General features: G+C 42.3%; 1 protein-coding gene across 2 annotated transcripts in view; it reads left to right on the top strand.

The window, feature by feature from the left end:
- TMTC1 (transmembrane O-mannosyltransferase targeting cadherins 1) overlaps positions 1 to 15,196 on the top strand; it is a 146,400-nt gene that overhangs the window by 86,708 nt on the left and 44,496 nt on the right. For both annotated transcript variants that reach the window (XM_030478263.1, XM_030478262.1), the window contains exon 10: positions 10,973 to 11,137. In XM_030478263.1, the coding sequence (XP_030334123.1) occupies positions 10,973 to 11,137 (165 nt within the window). The remainder of the gene's footprint in view (positions 1 to 10,972; positions 11,138 to 15,196) is intronic.

Genomic DNA, 15,196 nt, shown 5'->3' with positions numbered 1-15,196 from the left:
TAGCTGGACAACTTAAGCTGTTTTCACAAGCTTATATGAACCAACAAATCAACCAAAACACTACTACATGGCTTATTTCCAATTTGCTGAAAGCAATAGGCAAGTCAGTGGTACCTGCACCATTTTTGGGCAATGAGTGGGTTGTAGCTACTCTTTCCCAACACAGGCAATTATGGGTTGCTGTCATTTTCTTTTATTTCTTTTTTCTTTTACTGACTCTTCACTATATCAAGAGTTGATGTTGCAACCCTAATTGTCAATACTAGAAGATGAGATAACTGCTATATACAAGATGGCATTTGCTTCAGCATCCATCTCAAAATCTGCAAGAAAGCCAGCATCCAGAAAAAAGTGCTTGCACTTTTTAGGAACTAAACACATGTTAAAGCTTTCCCTGTGCCATAGCAGAGCAGGGACCATATGAATTTTTGCATTTGCGTAGAGCATATTTTTGATTCTTCGTGCTGATGCGTTTGTTCCAATTAGTGTAATTCTATACATTATTAACTTCTGTAATTAAGGAAAAAAAAACCCCACAAAACAACAACAACCAAAACTAGTAGGTGTGGAATTATCTGTGATATTTGTGGACCTGAATATCCCTGAGCAAAGTCCCTTTGCTTACAAGGCAGCCACTTGAGGATGGGACTTACTGGTGCTTCTTTTTTCTGGGAGCATGCTATTCTTTCCACTTTATTTTCGTTTTCTTGAAGACCAGTTGTGTAACGGGATGGTGGTGTATTTTCAGTTTCCTTTGGCACTCATTTCTTTAATGTTATTTGAAGCTACAAGTTCACCAGGAGCTGGATTCCTGTTTACCTTTCAGAATTCCTTCAGTATTAGATCAGATCCTGTAAGGGATCATCTGAGTTACAGAAGAAGCTTCTATTTTCAATTGGAGTCAAACCCTGACCCCTGGAAAGTCAGTGGTGAAAGTCCCATTGACGCCATAGAGCCAATTTATCTGCTCCCTGATCTCAATTCAATAACATAATTAAGCTTTTTGCCTGCTTTCAAGTTATAAATCCACAATTCGTTTGGGATTTGGATATGGACTCTGAGTTACACCTGTTCCCTTTACTTAAATAAACATGAATTCAATAACTTGCTCTATTGCTGCTGTTCTTGCGGCTGCCATGAACAGCTAAAGTTCAGAAGGAGCAAACTGGATTATATTTCCTGTAATTGGGGACACTGAGAGAGGGCTGGGAGGGCATTATGTGATGACAGTGGGCCAGGCCCCAGCCCCAGCCTGGTCCCTCTTCACCATGCGGGATGCTGTCCCTGCTTCAGGGCATTCGTTCAAGCATGAGTCTGCAAAATGCCTCATGGCTGGAGGTGGGACATTGGCTGAGGCAAGCAACTCTGGTTCTGCTTTCTCATCTGTTCAATAGAGACATTAACTCCACTGTCTTTTGGAAGGGGACAGAGAGAGTTCTCATTAATTAATGAGACTTAACTGCGTGTAAAAAGGCTAAACACTGCAAGCAGCTACCTTTCAGATGCATATCCAAACTTATGCTCCTAGTTTTTGAAGGCTTGCCCACCCCTATTAAAGACTTTTAGGAGAAATCAAAGCTGCCATCCACTGTTAATGCAGGCAAGAAATATTGAGATGCTAGTGTCATATATTTTGACACAAGGCAGTAAAGACCTAGGAATAAAAGCTGAAATGAGTCTGCAAAGCTGAAAAAGATTAGCTCATGCCGCGTTTGGTCTAGACGGCAGTCTTGCATTATTTTAGCTAAATTTAAAACATGCTTTTGAGAAACATGTTGTGTTTTGGCCACGTACAGTCGATTCAAGAAAAAGCTGAATTTGTGTAAAGTACGAGCATTAATAGCTATACTGGAAAGATTTTGGTTTCGTTGTGATATATTAGATTAAAGGAAAACCTTCAAACTCGTTTATTCTGCTTTTGAAAATGATACAGATATGTAAGGATATTGCTTTTGAAAATAGTAATACGCTAAGTTAATGTCATCTCGTGGAAATAATCTACTTGGTCATGTTGGTTAAAAGAGGAATTCTTATTTACAAGGGAATATGGTGCCCTTAAGAAGATACCTTGTGAAATTTAATAGAAAACAGTTTCTTACATGACGGTTTTTGAGACTTGTGATGAAATTGAATGGGAAATGATGTCCCTACTATAGAATTCCAGAAGTTATTACAGTATTATAATTAAAACTGCAGCATACAGACCCTTTCCCAGTAAAATATATAAGATTTAGGGGAATTTCTTGGAATCCTCATGGAATTATATCAGATTTTTCATGTATAAAATATTTTCTTTCCATAATGCACATAGTAATTAAAAACATGAAAAGTATATATATTACCTGTAAATTTTTCAGCTAGGAATCTGTTGGAATAGAAATCTTGGACTCCAAAGCTAATGAAGCAGATTTTTTTTTAATCACATGACTTATTGGAAGAAAGGGAAGGGAAATGTGTCCAAATGTTAAATAACCTTTCAAAGGTTAGTGAAATCATTCATTTCTAGTCCATATTTTCTCTCTAATAAGGAAAATAAGACTTCATGCATTTTCTACAAATATGCCGTGTTCTAACTAGAGGACCCCATTTCTTGTGGAGGTAAATCATATTGATGACTTAACCGATTATGTCTAAATGTCTTTAATATAGGCCTGCATAGCTTTTAATTTAGAGCCAAGGACAAAGTCTAACACTAACTCATCAGGTACCTTTCCACATTAGATGTATTCTGCCAGTGTTTATGGTTCTCTATGTCTTTGTACTTATGACTTGCAGACCTTATTCCAGGAAAAGGCCTCTTAATTCTGGTGAAAATTTGACACATTCAGCACACTCAGTAGTAAGTACACCGCCAGTTCCTTGGTTGTCACACTGATATTTCTGAGCTGTCAAGCTTGGTTTTTTCCAATAGGATTTATTTTATATACTAACCATTATACCTTGTTGGTGGTCCTGAAGTCTCTTAAAACATCTAGTAACCAAGAAAAAAAAAAAAAGGTACTAATTCCATGTCACCATAACTGGGAGATAGACAATTTAAGAAACACTTTTCCCTTTGTCCCGAAAATTCAGTACCAGTGAAGAACCAGAGATGCATAGTGAGTGCTGCTGGCTGTCTGTGTGTGACAGAGACACATCCCACATCCTCCTTGCCTTTGGACATTCAGTCCAAAAACGTGACTGTTCCAGCAGGCTTTTCCTTCTTAGTCCAAACTGGTTGAGAAAGTTTTGCTACATTTTCCAATGGAAAATACAACATTTTAGTTAACCCCAAACTTTCTGCCAAGGTGTGCTGACTGTAGTGAAACTTCAAATAAAAAGGTTGGAAACAAAAGACTTTTTCTACCTAAGATGTAGTTTACAGTCAAAAGAATAACAGAAATGAACTGCTGGATGGATGTAGCCCACAACTGCCTCTCTGGGGGAGATATTCATCTGAGAGTTGGAACACCGAGGTCCATCTGCCACACACCAGCATTTTTCCAGGATTGCTAGTGCTGATCTACAGGCTGCTGGATCACTCGGTGGCAGAAATTTTATCCAGACCTTATCTAGACTCATGCTTACATTCCTGTCAAATTAGCCAGTATGTAGCTTGTTGAATTTAGGCCTCGTACCAGCTGTGAGAGAACATCTTGATCCAGCAGTAAGCTTGGCAGTACAAAGTAAACTTCTCAATTTCCCGAATATATTTGGACCAGTGGAGCGCGTTTATTCCATATCAGCACTTGAGCTTTATTGGCTGGAGAATTTGGGGGACACCAAATTTGGAGTCCTACATGTGCACTCACTTATTGCACCCCCAACTCTCAGTCTTACCTGGTGCGGTGGTTTGAATCCAAGTGATCCAAGTCACAGGGGTATCCTGATTTCTGAGTATCTGGCTTTTCTGGATGACCACAGTGCAAGCTAGCATGCACATACAAATATGCCATTTTTCCAGCTGAAAACCTTTTTTTTAAAGTCCAGATTTTATTCTTGCCTGAAATGGCTTCAGCCTTGGAAAACTTGACTTTTTTCATAAAACAGCATCTTTGCTACCCTGCCAGCACTGCTCATCACTGGAGCTCTGTGCCTGAGAGCGCTTTTTAGGGCAGAAGGAGCCACCCTGGCCATCCCTGCTTGCCGACGCTCCTTTACACATCTGACTACTGTGTAGTAAGGCAGGAGCAGCCCACAGGGCATGCCAGGCGTGCTTTTTGCAATCAATTACTCCCCATTAAAGCAGTGTGAGCAGAGCCGATGAGTTTAACAGGGGTGAACTGCCTTTTTCCCCTGCAGCAACAGCCCTGCCTGCAAGCTGCATTTCAGCTGGCTTTGGCTCTTCTTCTCAGTGTGTTTCCTCAGCTCAGGCTATATTGACGGGCTGGCTTGGACTGGAAGCATGAAAAACGTGTTGTGCCAGGTAACATATGTGTGGGACTGGGGCTAGGTAGCTTGTGGGGGACTAATAAATCCGAGACAATAAAATGTTTGTGTTCAGCATTTGGACCTGGCAGCAGACACCATCTTTCTCAAGGCTGCGCTCCCCACTCTCGGAAGGGCAGCAGCAGAGTATGAATTTAGCTTAAGTCACGCGCACAAGGGTTAAACTTGCTTCACCTTGAAAGTGAGGGTTAGTTTTTATGGAGGCAAAGGGAGTCATCTTAAATAAGAGCTGGAAATCAAGAAGAAGGCTTGCAGTCCAGAAAGAGCCCCCAGGGTGAAATGTCAAAGCCAAGTGCATTTTCTGGTCTCAGTATCATTTTGAGATAATCCCTTTTGTTGCATTAGCAGCCCCTAAACAGGGCAGTATTGCTTCCATGCTTTGACAGGCTGCTTATGGGCAACTCTTTTTCTAACTGATACATATGTGTATGTATGCATCTGGATTCTTATCTAAGGTGAGCTCTGAAATCCAGAGTAACTGCTTTGATGAAATCAATGGATTTACTCTAAGTTCCCGTGCATGTAGTTGAGATTAAATCAGGTTTTTTTAAAACAGACAAACAACAAACTACTTCACAAGATTTCACATCCCCAAAATAACCATTAAAAGGTGTAAGGAAGGCATCTTTTCTGCATTCTTCCACCCTTTTTAACTCCTGAGTTTACAGCTCTGCCTGGGTGAGTTAGAAAAGGCTGGGGCTGCAGCACTGGTGTCAAGGCTGGTTCCCTCTTGTGTGGTGCCTCTGAATTGCAGCACTCAGCCTGCTCTGCCCACAGGCTCCTCTGTGGAGTGGAAATGTGTGCTGTGCAAAGTCACAACTCTGAAAATGCAGTAAGATGTGTGATTAGAACATACCTCAGTTTTTCAAGAGCTGGTAGAGGTAAGATGGTTTCCTATGCTGGCAGATTGCTGTAGCAGAACATCCTAATAATCTTGGGCTATGGCAGTAACCACATGTGTCTTTGATTAGATGCCATTGCCAAGAACCAAATGCAGCCAAGTGGTTTGTAACTGTGAGAAACCTGATCCGTAAAGGGAGAGAGAAGCTGTGTGTAAGCATTGTCAGTAACAGCCTTGCCTTGGGAAAGGACCCGAGGCCAATAGCCAACGGAAAGATTGAATTTGTGATCTGATTATCCAAGAAGTGTTTGCAAATATTAAGTATCTGCTGTTTTGGCTCTTGTTTTAAGTGGGCAATACATGTAGTGCACCATGGGAAATGGGGTCTGTGTGCCACCTCATTCCCATCTGCTTGTGCCTCGTCTCTCTTTGCTTCCTTGCAGGTGGAATGATATTAACAAACCATGGAAATTATAGACAAAAATTTGTTATTGCACAGTTCCCTGCATGTGATCTGCCAGAAACACATGGCAAAGGCACAGAGGGTTTTGCCTGCCCCATGCAGCCCTCCCCTTACTGCAATTCAGGACATGCCTAAGGTACCACTTTAGTACCACAGGAGTCTGAAATGTGAGGAATCATGAAACTATTGGCTTGTTGGTCCACTTGCCAAGCTCCGCTGCAGCATCATTGTATTTCTCAAGCCACAGGTTCTCCCGTAATAATGTGCTCATTGTGAGCCGATGGAAAAACTATTACTGTCAGGCTGTTCCTCTGGTCCTGCTTTGCATCTGGCCCTAGGGACCAAGCTGGCATGGACTTTCCATAGTGGGGAACAGTTGCTGTAGCAGGCTGTTGTTTATTCTACAGAGGGGAAAAAAGAGAAAGCTTAGCAGTTTCACAGTTATGCAGTGGAAAACTGACTTAAAAATATAACAGGGGTTGGGGATTTTGCTTGTTTCCCATTGTTTTGTTTCCACTACAGATTATTTCAGAAAAGTGTTTGCATGACAGGCATGACAATGCCAAGAGAAAAGCCCTTCAGGAGAAATGGTCCCCTCCCTTTCCCTTCCTAGGAAATGCTAGAGTTAACAAAAAAACCCAAACAAACCCCAAACCTACAACCCTACTGCCTGGATGCATATGCAGATAGCTATGGCGATGTCTGGAATGCAGTACTTAAGAGAGGTTTTCAAGTGGCAAATAGGTCTTTGATGAAAGGTCCTTCTGAGATATCTTAATTTTTATCTGTGAATATGTGTGAGCCAGCGCTAACGTTTGACATGGATTCAGGTTTCCCCATCACTTTGGGAAGGAAAGCTAATGCATTTGAAATGTTCTCTGTATTTGTAGGTGATAACAGGATCACCACAGAGGAATTGCCTTAGGGTCACCTGGTAAGTTAGTCAGATAAGTGCAGTCTCACCTGCGTGGACTCTTCCCACCCTGGTACTACTGCTTGGGCTGCTGCTGACTCCTAAAACTCACGGCAGCTTCAAATGGCTTATCTGAAGCCTGGTGATGTCGGGCTCAAGGGAAATGCGATGAACTTGCATCTCAGGGCTGAAGCACTGTGAAGGGGCTCTTCAGGTCCAGTGGCTGTCAGACAGGTTGCTGCTGCAGAAAATCCATTTTAGCAAGTTTGGAACTTGACTGGTTCAAAACTTCATAGTCTCTGTACTAAAGCTAATTTCTGTGCTGGATGAAACTAGTGTGTTGTAAGGTATGAGGGATTATGTGGTTTAGGGACTAGGAAACAATATTAATATAATTATGCTTTTTTGACAGATGCTCAATACATTGGTGTGGATGCTTTTTTGTTTTGCTTAGAGCAGACCATAGGATCTGAAGGAGGGGACTGGATTTGCCCTGATTTCGCCATAATTATTTGGCCTTCAGGTAGAAATGTAAAGTGAGATGCAAAAATTACCAAGGATAATAGCTTTGGGGATGTTGCAGGGAGTTGTTCTCTTGCAAACAATTTGTGGCATGAAATCACAAACACACATGCTTTCCTGGCAGCAAAGGACACGTGAGTGCTTTCTGCGCTTCTGGGAGTCCTTGGACTGCAAAAGACCTGCAGTCAGGAATGTAACATTTACCCTTGACCAGGGAATGGCCTTGCAATGACCATCGCATAAAAAAGCCATGCGAGAAGGTGCGGCTCCGCCTGATACCTGCACCGAAATGTCACTGGAAGATAATGTGGGTGGGTCCTCCCCACCCTGTCCTTGGTGATTGATGGCAGGAAGTTGTCTGAAGTTTTAAGCCAAATTTACCAGATTCTGAAAATAAAAGTATTGACCTACTTTATGCTTCCTGATCCTTTTCCTTCTTTTCCTTTCTTTTGGGCTCCTATGCAGTTTATAGTACAGGTACCTGGACTGTAGGCTAGTTAGGCTATGATTATGGCACAACTAAACTCAGTCGTAATGCTGTCACAATTATCTCTATCTTAGAATCATAGAACAGTTTGGGTTGGAAAGGACTTTCTAGTTCTAACCTCCCTACCATGGGCAGGGATGCCTCACACTAGAGCATGTTGCCCAAGGCTCTATCCAACCTGGTCTTGAACACTGCCAGGGATGGGGCAGCCACAACTTCCCTGGGCAACCCGTTCCAGGGCCTCACCACCCCAACAGTAAAGAACTTCTTCCTTATATCTAACCTGAACTTCCCCTGTTTAAGTTTAAACCCATTGTCCCTTGTCGTATTGCTACAGTCCCTGACGAAGAGTCCCTCTTCAGCATCCTTGTAGGCCCCCTTCTTATTAAAGTGTAAATGATGCTTTAATCCTACCTCTTTAGTATCACTCCTTTAACCTTACTCTTAGCAGCTTTGCAGTTTGGGATTCTGGGGTTAGCTTCCAGCAGCCATTTGGGAATCCATACTCCTCTGTATTTGTACTTACTGCTGAATCCTGTAGTCTTGTTGCCTTACCAAGTGTGGATGTAAAGCCTGCCTTTGGGTTACTTACCTGTTTATCTCGCAGGGAGTCCTGTGGCCTTTTCAGCAAGATGCCTTGTTTTCCACTGTGTACTAGCTTGTGTTGTGGGTACGGCCCTGGTCTGCAGCTTCGCTGCTTTGTTTGCCTGTCTGCTGTTAGGAGAGCAAATCACATCATATTGACGTGTTTCAGGCTCTGTAAGAGGAAAATTGCAGCAGACCCTTAGGAAGAGCTTTGGGAGCCTCGGATGGAAATTGCTGTGTGGAGCTGGGTGCTGCTTCAGTGTCATTGTCAGTGTGGCTGAGATGGGAGCTGCAGTCTGAAATGAACCCTTAATTCTCTGTAGCACCCAACGTCTCTCTCTGTGACTTGTGGCAAGGCACTGCAGATAGCAGAGAACAACCCCCGGAAGCAGCACCTTTCCTGGGGCTGCGTAAGCTCAAACGTGGTGCTGGCTGTGCCCTGGCCAAGCAGACTTGAGTGCTGCTGCTAAGGCAGACATTCCCAACAGCCGGGGCAGGGTTCGACATAAATACCAAGACACTGACGTTTGCATTTTTTTGTTTTCTGGATGTATTCACAATTCCATTAGAAAAGGCTTGTTCTTGAAACTGTGAAGGTGTAGGGAAATTCCTTTGAAAATGGCCTTGTGCTAAAGCAATTAATGTTTACGTCAGATAATTAATTCCAAAGGAGGGATAAAATTGCTGAAAGGCAAAATAACAGAGTGAAAACTATCTGCAGGTTTTTGAGGCATTTCTTATTGCAAAGGGAGGGCTTATTACTGAGATTAGCTTTTCAGAGTTTTTACAAAGTAGGGTTCAATAGCTATACAGGCTTGGATTGCTTGGCACCAGCGTCTTGGTTTGTAGCTCTAAATGTATGCTTGCAGTTAATGTAGGTGCAATAAACATATGTGTGCAAAAGAACTCATGGAAAAAACCAGTGCAAGTGCCATAAGAAATGTGTTGCAGCAAAATGCAAGCACAGTTAAATAAAATAACCATACTGACACCCACTTCTGAAAAGCAGGAGAACTCTAAAACAGCAGTGAAGAAGTTTTGAATCATTGCCAGATCTGATGTTGTCTCTGGATTTGCCCCCTATGTCTGTACCTCTCTGTGATTTACACAGCACCTGTACTGTGCCAGAGATGGCACTGCTGCCTGGTGCCTATCAGCACATACAACAGAGTCGCCTTATTCCACAGTAAAAGCAAGAATTCTTGTCCCTCTCCATCCTCAGGAAGCTCAGGCAATAGCAATGTGCCCAGCCCTCCAAGAGGGCAGAGAAATTGTGCTGGGAAGCACACTCACAGCTCCTTGAAGATGGGATTTTTTCTTTTTCTGATATCCAGACTGACTTTCACCATACCATGTGCTTACTCGCAAGGTCACCTCTGTCAGAGGAATTGTGTTGTAGGTTTTTCTTACCTCCTAGCAGTCTTAGTGTGTGGTGTCCCTGCCCATGGCACGGGGGTTGGAACTAGACGATCTGAGGTCCTCTCCAACCCTGACTATTCTATGATTCTATTATTCTGTGTCTTAGTATAGATCAGGAAAGCCTGTAGATCTCTGGCTGGAGCACAGGCAGGTGTGATGAGCTGTCTGCCTCCGGCCTGCCTACGTTCAAGTGTGGGATTCAGCTGGGGTTCAAGGTGTGCCAGTGTCTGGGGAGCGCTGTTCTTTTGTCCTGGGTACTGGTGGCCCCAGTGTTACTCCAGGTCCTTCTGCTCCCTTTTTTCTTTGTGGGGGAGCACCTCAACTAAGATAGCTTTTAAGTCTAAAACTAAACCAGGTGCTAAGTAACTGCATTGAAGAGTTATGAATAAGCTACTGAAATTCCTCAAGCAATAGGAATCGAAATTCCTTTTTAAAAATGCCAAGTAGAATTAATGGCATACTAAGTACAGAAACCGAAAGCACCCCATTTCCAGCTCAGAGAGGCGTCACTGGAAGAATTAACATAAAGCTTGAATTAGGGTCAGTAATTACGGAGTTGATTTGAAGTTATACAGGATTAAGACCTCAGTTCAAAATGCAGTTTACTTCCTAGAAAATGCCTCAGTAGTTGTTCACAGAGAGCCATGAAAGTGCAGGAAGGCCGGGTGCTGGAGAAGACCGTGTGTGGTTTTATGTAAGGGCAGTGAGGAAGCTCTGCTAGTGCATCTCAGCTTTTCTGGACCCGGCACTAGAAGGGATGGGCTTTCCCTGATGTAGATGTGCAAGACCCAGGCAGGGACTTCTGCCATTTCACATGGCTTTTTCCGCTCACACCTGCTGTGGCATTGGCTACAACACTTTTTCTCCCACCACAACTTCTCAGTTTGTAAACTAGAATTAATAGCTGCAACTGCTGTGGTTGTTTGGAGACTTCCCTGTACTAAAAATGTTTTTCGCTTCCATGCTGCCCCAGTAGTGCTCAGTATTACTGTTATTACATGGTGCTTTCTTAGCTTGCTGTTCAGACAAGCAGCTGCCTTCTGTGGGCTGGTGTAAGCTACCATTATGCTGGGTGGTATTATGTACGCTACTGTACTTCTGGCATCCGGGTCTATCATTTAGATTAATTTGGAAATTGTGTAATGACTTGAGGAAAACTGCTGTTGAATTGGAATTTGTTAGCCCAGAAAATATAATTAGTCCAAAAAACCCTCTAATTGTGTGATAAATGCAATAATGCATGGTCTTGCATATAAACCAGAGTACTGGAATATAACTTGTGGTGCATTTTCCTTTTTTTTCCTTTTTTTCCAGTATGGGGTACTGCATCCTCTTTGTCCATGGTCTAAAAAAGCTGTCTACACGGTTAAATAAGTGGAGAATTACTGTTCTGACCCTCTTTGCTTTACTGCTGCTGCTTTTCTCTTGGAAGACTGTGAAACAGAACGAAATCTGGCTGTCACGAGAATCCCTTTTCAGGTATGAGTGACCACGGAATAGTAATTGCATTCTTGTATTGTTTAAAATAAGTTTTTTACATGGAATAGTTTTCTTTAGTATGAATCCTGCTATTGATGCATTGTCATGATTAACATTTTGATTATTATAAAATAACACCTACTTTCTCTCTTCTGACAACTGTGCAAAAACTGGTGTCAGCACTTTACACGCTTATGCACAAACTTTGGTTCTGGCAATCACATTTTTAAGGTATGCTATTTTTACATAACTTCAATTCTGTGGATTTACCAATAATGTAACACTTTCTTTTTTAAAGACATAACGTAAGTTTGTTGTGATCCTCCAGAATACCATAGTAATGCCATGGAATATATTGAATTCTCTTTAGCGATGTTCTTAATGACAAAAAATGAAATGCCATGAAATGCCCAACTTAATGTACCATACTTAATTTTATTTGATTACTCTTTGCCAAACAGCTCTCTTTACAACCTCATTTATATATTTTTTTGCACTGAAACAGACTGTTTCATTTTGTGTTTTGCTAGCAAATATATTGCATTTGCCTCCAGCTGCTTTCAGCAGTTGTCTATTTGTGAAGTAATCATGGAAGTGCAGGTGATCTGCATATGGGTTGCTTAGCTTTACTCTCTAACTTACTGGCCAGAGCAAAGTTTAATTTACACAGCCCTAAAGAGTATGAAATTAGTTTTTATGTGTACCCTTCGGTCTTCAGGAAACTCTAGTGAAGTGGTTGGAGCTCTGTTAGTGGGATTTAAAAGAAAATAAATCTGGAATAGAGGTTTCTTCACTCTGACGTGATTCATTGCCCGTCTCCCTGAAAGGCTGTTTGCTGTTCAAACAATAGCAGCCATGGTGACCAGTCTGGGCTCACACAATGATCCCTGTGAAGCACACCTCCAGTCCAAACCCTGCTGGCTAACAGTGGCTGGTCGGAGGAAAGGCATCAGGCTTTCCAAGTTGGATGACTCTGTTGTTGAAAGGGGGGTGGAAAGATGGCAATTCTATACGCTGAATTGCAGGCATCATCTGGTATCACATTGTGTACAGTTACGGTCACCTGTGTTTAGGAATAATGAAGTCAAACTGGAGCAGATGGCAGGAAGAATCTCCTCCTATAAGGAGCACTCTTGGAATGATCTGGGATGCCAGGGAGCCTGTCACAGAAGAGACGAAAAAGATTATATCTGCCTAGCTGGACACAAGTGGAGTTCTGTCCATCCTACCTCCGTCCAAAGCAGGGCAGCCATGTGCAAGCCAGCTCATATTCAGGAACCATGCCACTGCTTCAATGCAGCACTGAGCTGGAGCTAATACACCTTGCCTCAAGGCAGGGATTTGGTGTTGCACAGGTTAGTATCCAGGGCTCAGTGGCTTGGGTTTAGCTGGCTCGCTCTTCAGCTCATGACTTTTAGGGACAGTTCCAGGAGAGGGATCTTCCCTGGGCTTTTGAGGAGAAGGCAAGAACATAGGTGTGCTCCTGCTGGGTCACCTTGTGTCAAGGCCTTCCACTGAGAGGAATCAGCAGCAGATGGCTAGAAAAGCAGTGTAAGAACAGGGCTAGCAACAGCGATGCTTCTTTCCAGTCCTTTCCCAGCTTGCAGTAATCTGCAGTTTAAAGACTTCCTGAATCAGGAGTTACTTGCTATTTTTGCTTTTAACAACCACTGATGGACTTTTCTTCCATTAATGTGTCTGACTGCTTTTTCAAATCTATTTATAGTTTTGGCTTCTACAGCATCCTGTGCGCTGGGTCCTGTCGTTAAATTACACAGTGTGCACACTAAGATTTCCCTTCTGTCAGCCTTCTGCCTGATCATCTTGTCTGGTGTCTCCTAGTTCTGGTGTGCTGAACGAGTAGTGAGTAACCATCAGCTCGGCACTTGTCCCCCTCGGCCTTTATCTCCATCTCCCCCAAGGCTGTCTCTTTTTCATGCCGGAGTCTTCTGGTTTTGAACTCTCCTCATATGGAAGCTGTTCTGCATTTCTGTTCCTGCTTGTCAGTCTTCGCTGAATGCTTTCAAACTCTAATCCATCCTCTTGAGAACGAGACCAGAATCACCTTTCGAGAGATATGTACAGCACGGCAATGTAGGACTCTTTCTGGTTTTCGTTCCGTTATCTTCCAGATGCCATTTGAGACCTCTTCTAAGCAGTGGGTGATACTTTCTTAGCACTGTCCACAGAAATCCAAGGTACCAATTATGAGTGGAAGTGCCTGATATATAGACATGAATCTGTGTGCAAATTTATGCAGATTTGGAGTGTTTGTATATACACTCTGATACTTGTACCTGTACCAGTATTGCATTCCATTTGACATCTTCTTGCCCAGCCTTCAATACCGTGAGATCCTTCTGCAACAATTTGTAGTTAGCTTTAATTGCTGCAGTGTTATTCACAGTGGTGTCGTCTCCCTGTTTGCTCCCTTTTCAAGTCTTATGTGAGCACATGAAGCAGCTCAGATGCCACTGCATGTCTCTTGGCAACCCTGCTTGCAGTCTTCTCCAACTGTAGAAACTGCTCACATACCTGTGCTCTTTGCTTGCTGTCTTTCAACTAGGTGTTGATTCAGGAGAGGAGCTTCCCTCTTACTCCATGATGCCTTTAAGAAATTTGAAGTCTTTAGTGAGGAATTTTATCAAAAGCCTTTTTGAATATGTAAGTGCACAATGTTGATGTGTGTGATTCAGACTGACTGGACTATTTCTGGGTTTTCAGAAAAGCTTTCCATAGTTTCAGTACCACGTAGCTGTTGAGTCTGTCAAAGAGCGACAGATCTGCCCAACTAACTTCTTTCTGCAAAAAACAAGTTTAATTCTTCTTTGTTGGATTGTAGTTATCTGAACTTTGCTAGAACCAGTCATATAATGACAGACAATATAAATGACAGGCTACATACTGCAGCTAATAGCAGCTTCTCATTTGATTTCCTTTGCATGCGTACTACCAGGCCCAATGGATTTATATCTGTTCTTGGTGTTGATTTGTTTTAAAGTCTCTTTTACTGCCACTTCAGTTTGAGATAGGGCTTTGGACTTGCCGCTGTAGGGAAAAGCTCCCATGTGGCAACCTCTCCAGTACCACTGTAGTGAGCACTGGTGCAGAGAATTCATTTAGCTTTTCTGCTACGGCCTTTTCTTCTTCAAGCACCACTTTTAGACCTCCATCATCTATTTGTCTTAGGGGATCTTTGACAGGTTTCCTATATCTGATGTATTCCATTATCAGCTTTGATAGCTTTAGCAAGTTTTTCCTTAAATCTCTTTTGGTCTGCCTAATTATGGTTTATATTTAACTTGCTGAAGTTTATACTCCTTTCCTTTTTCCTTCTGTAGCTGTGATGCTCACTTTTTAAAGGATGTTTTTTATTTCTTGTAGCCTTCTTTACAATGCTGTTTGACCATATTGGTCTTTTTGTTGTTCTTTTAAGATCTTCTTTGTTAGGCGTTATACACGTCTCTTGAGTCTGTAATACAGTAGGACAATTCTTATTGATGGGAAGGAAATGCAAAAGAATAGTATAGCAAGTAGATAATGTCATCCAGGAGTGGGAGATCTCTTTGGGCAGGAGGAGGCAGCTATATATAGGCTGATGAGGAGAGGAGGGAGAAGTGGATGGAGACATGCGCAACAGCAATAAATTAGAAAGGACAAAGCAGGAGGAGGAGATACGAGCAGTAAAGAAGTATGAGGGAAAATAGTAATGAAACAGAGCAAATCTATAGATGTGGGAAAAGAGACATAAATCAACCTACTTGGTAGTCTCTGCATGTGTTGAATGTTTTATTTTGAAGAAGTATGTGCTGAGAGATTCTTTACTCCCATTCCTAGTTCTTCATTCTTCTTTTCTAGTTCCTGCTTTAGTTAATTACTGTTTTTCTCCCCCTCTTATTTTTTTTCTCTACTTTCCATTCCTTCATTGCTTGGATGTGTTTCTTCTGGTCGATCTGTTTTGATTCCCTTGGCCAAGACCTGTTCTCTTATACAAGCTTTCTCTATGCTGATCCAGGAGATGACTGTATACCTAGCATGTTATAGGTTTTGTGCTTGTAC

This window comes from Strigops habroptila, chromosome 3, assembly GCF_004027225.2.
Source record: "Strigops habroptila isolate Jane chromosome 3, bStrHab1.2.pri, whole genome shotgun sequence".
Classification (NCBI taxonomy): domain Eukaryota; kingdom Metazoa; phylum Chordata; class Aves; order Psittaciformes; family Psittacidae; genus Strigops; species Strigops habroptila.
The sequence above is the reverse complement of the archived record's forward strand: the minus strand, read 5'-3'. Positions and strand labels throughout refer to the sequence as shown.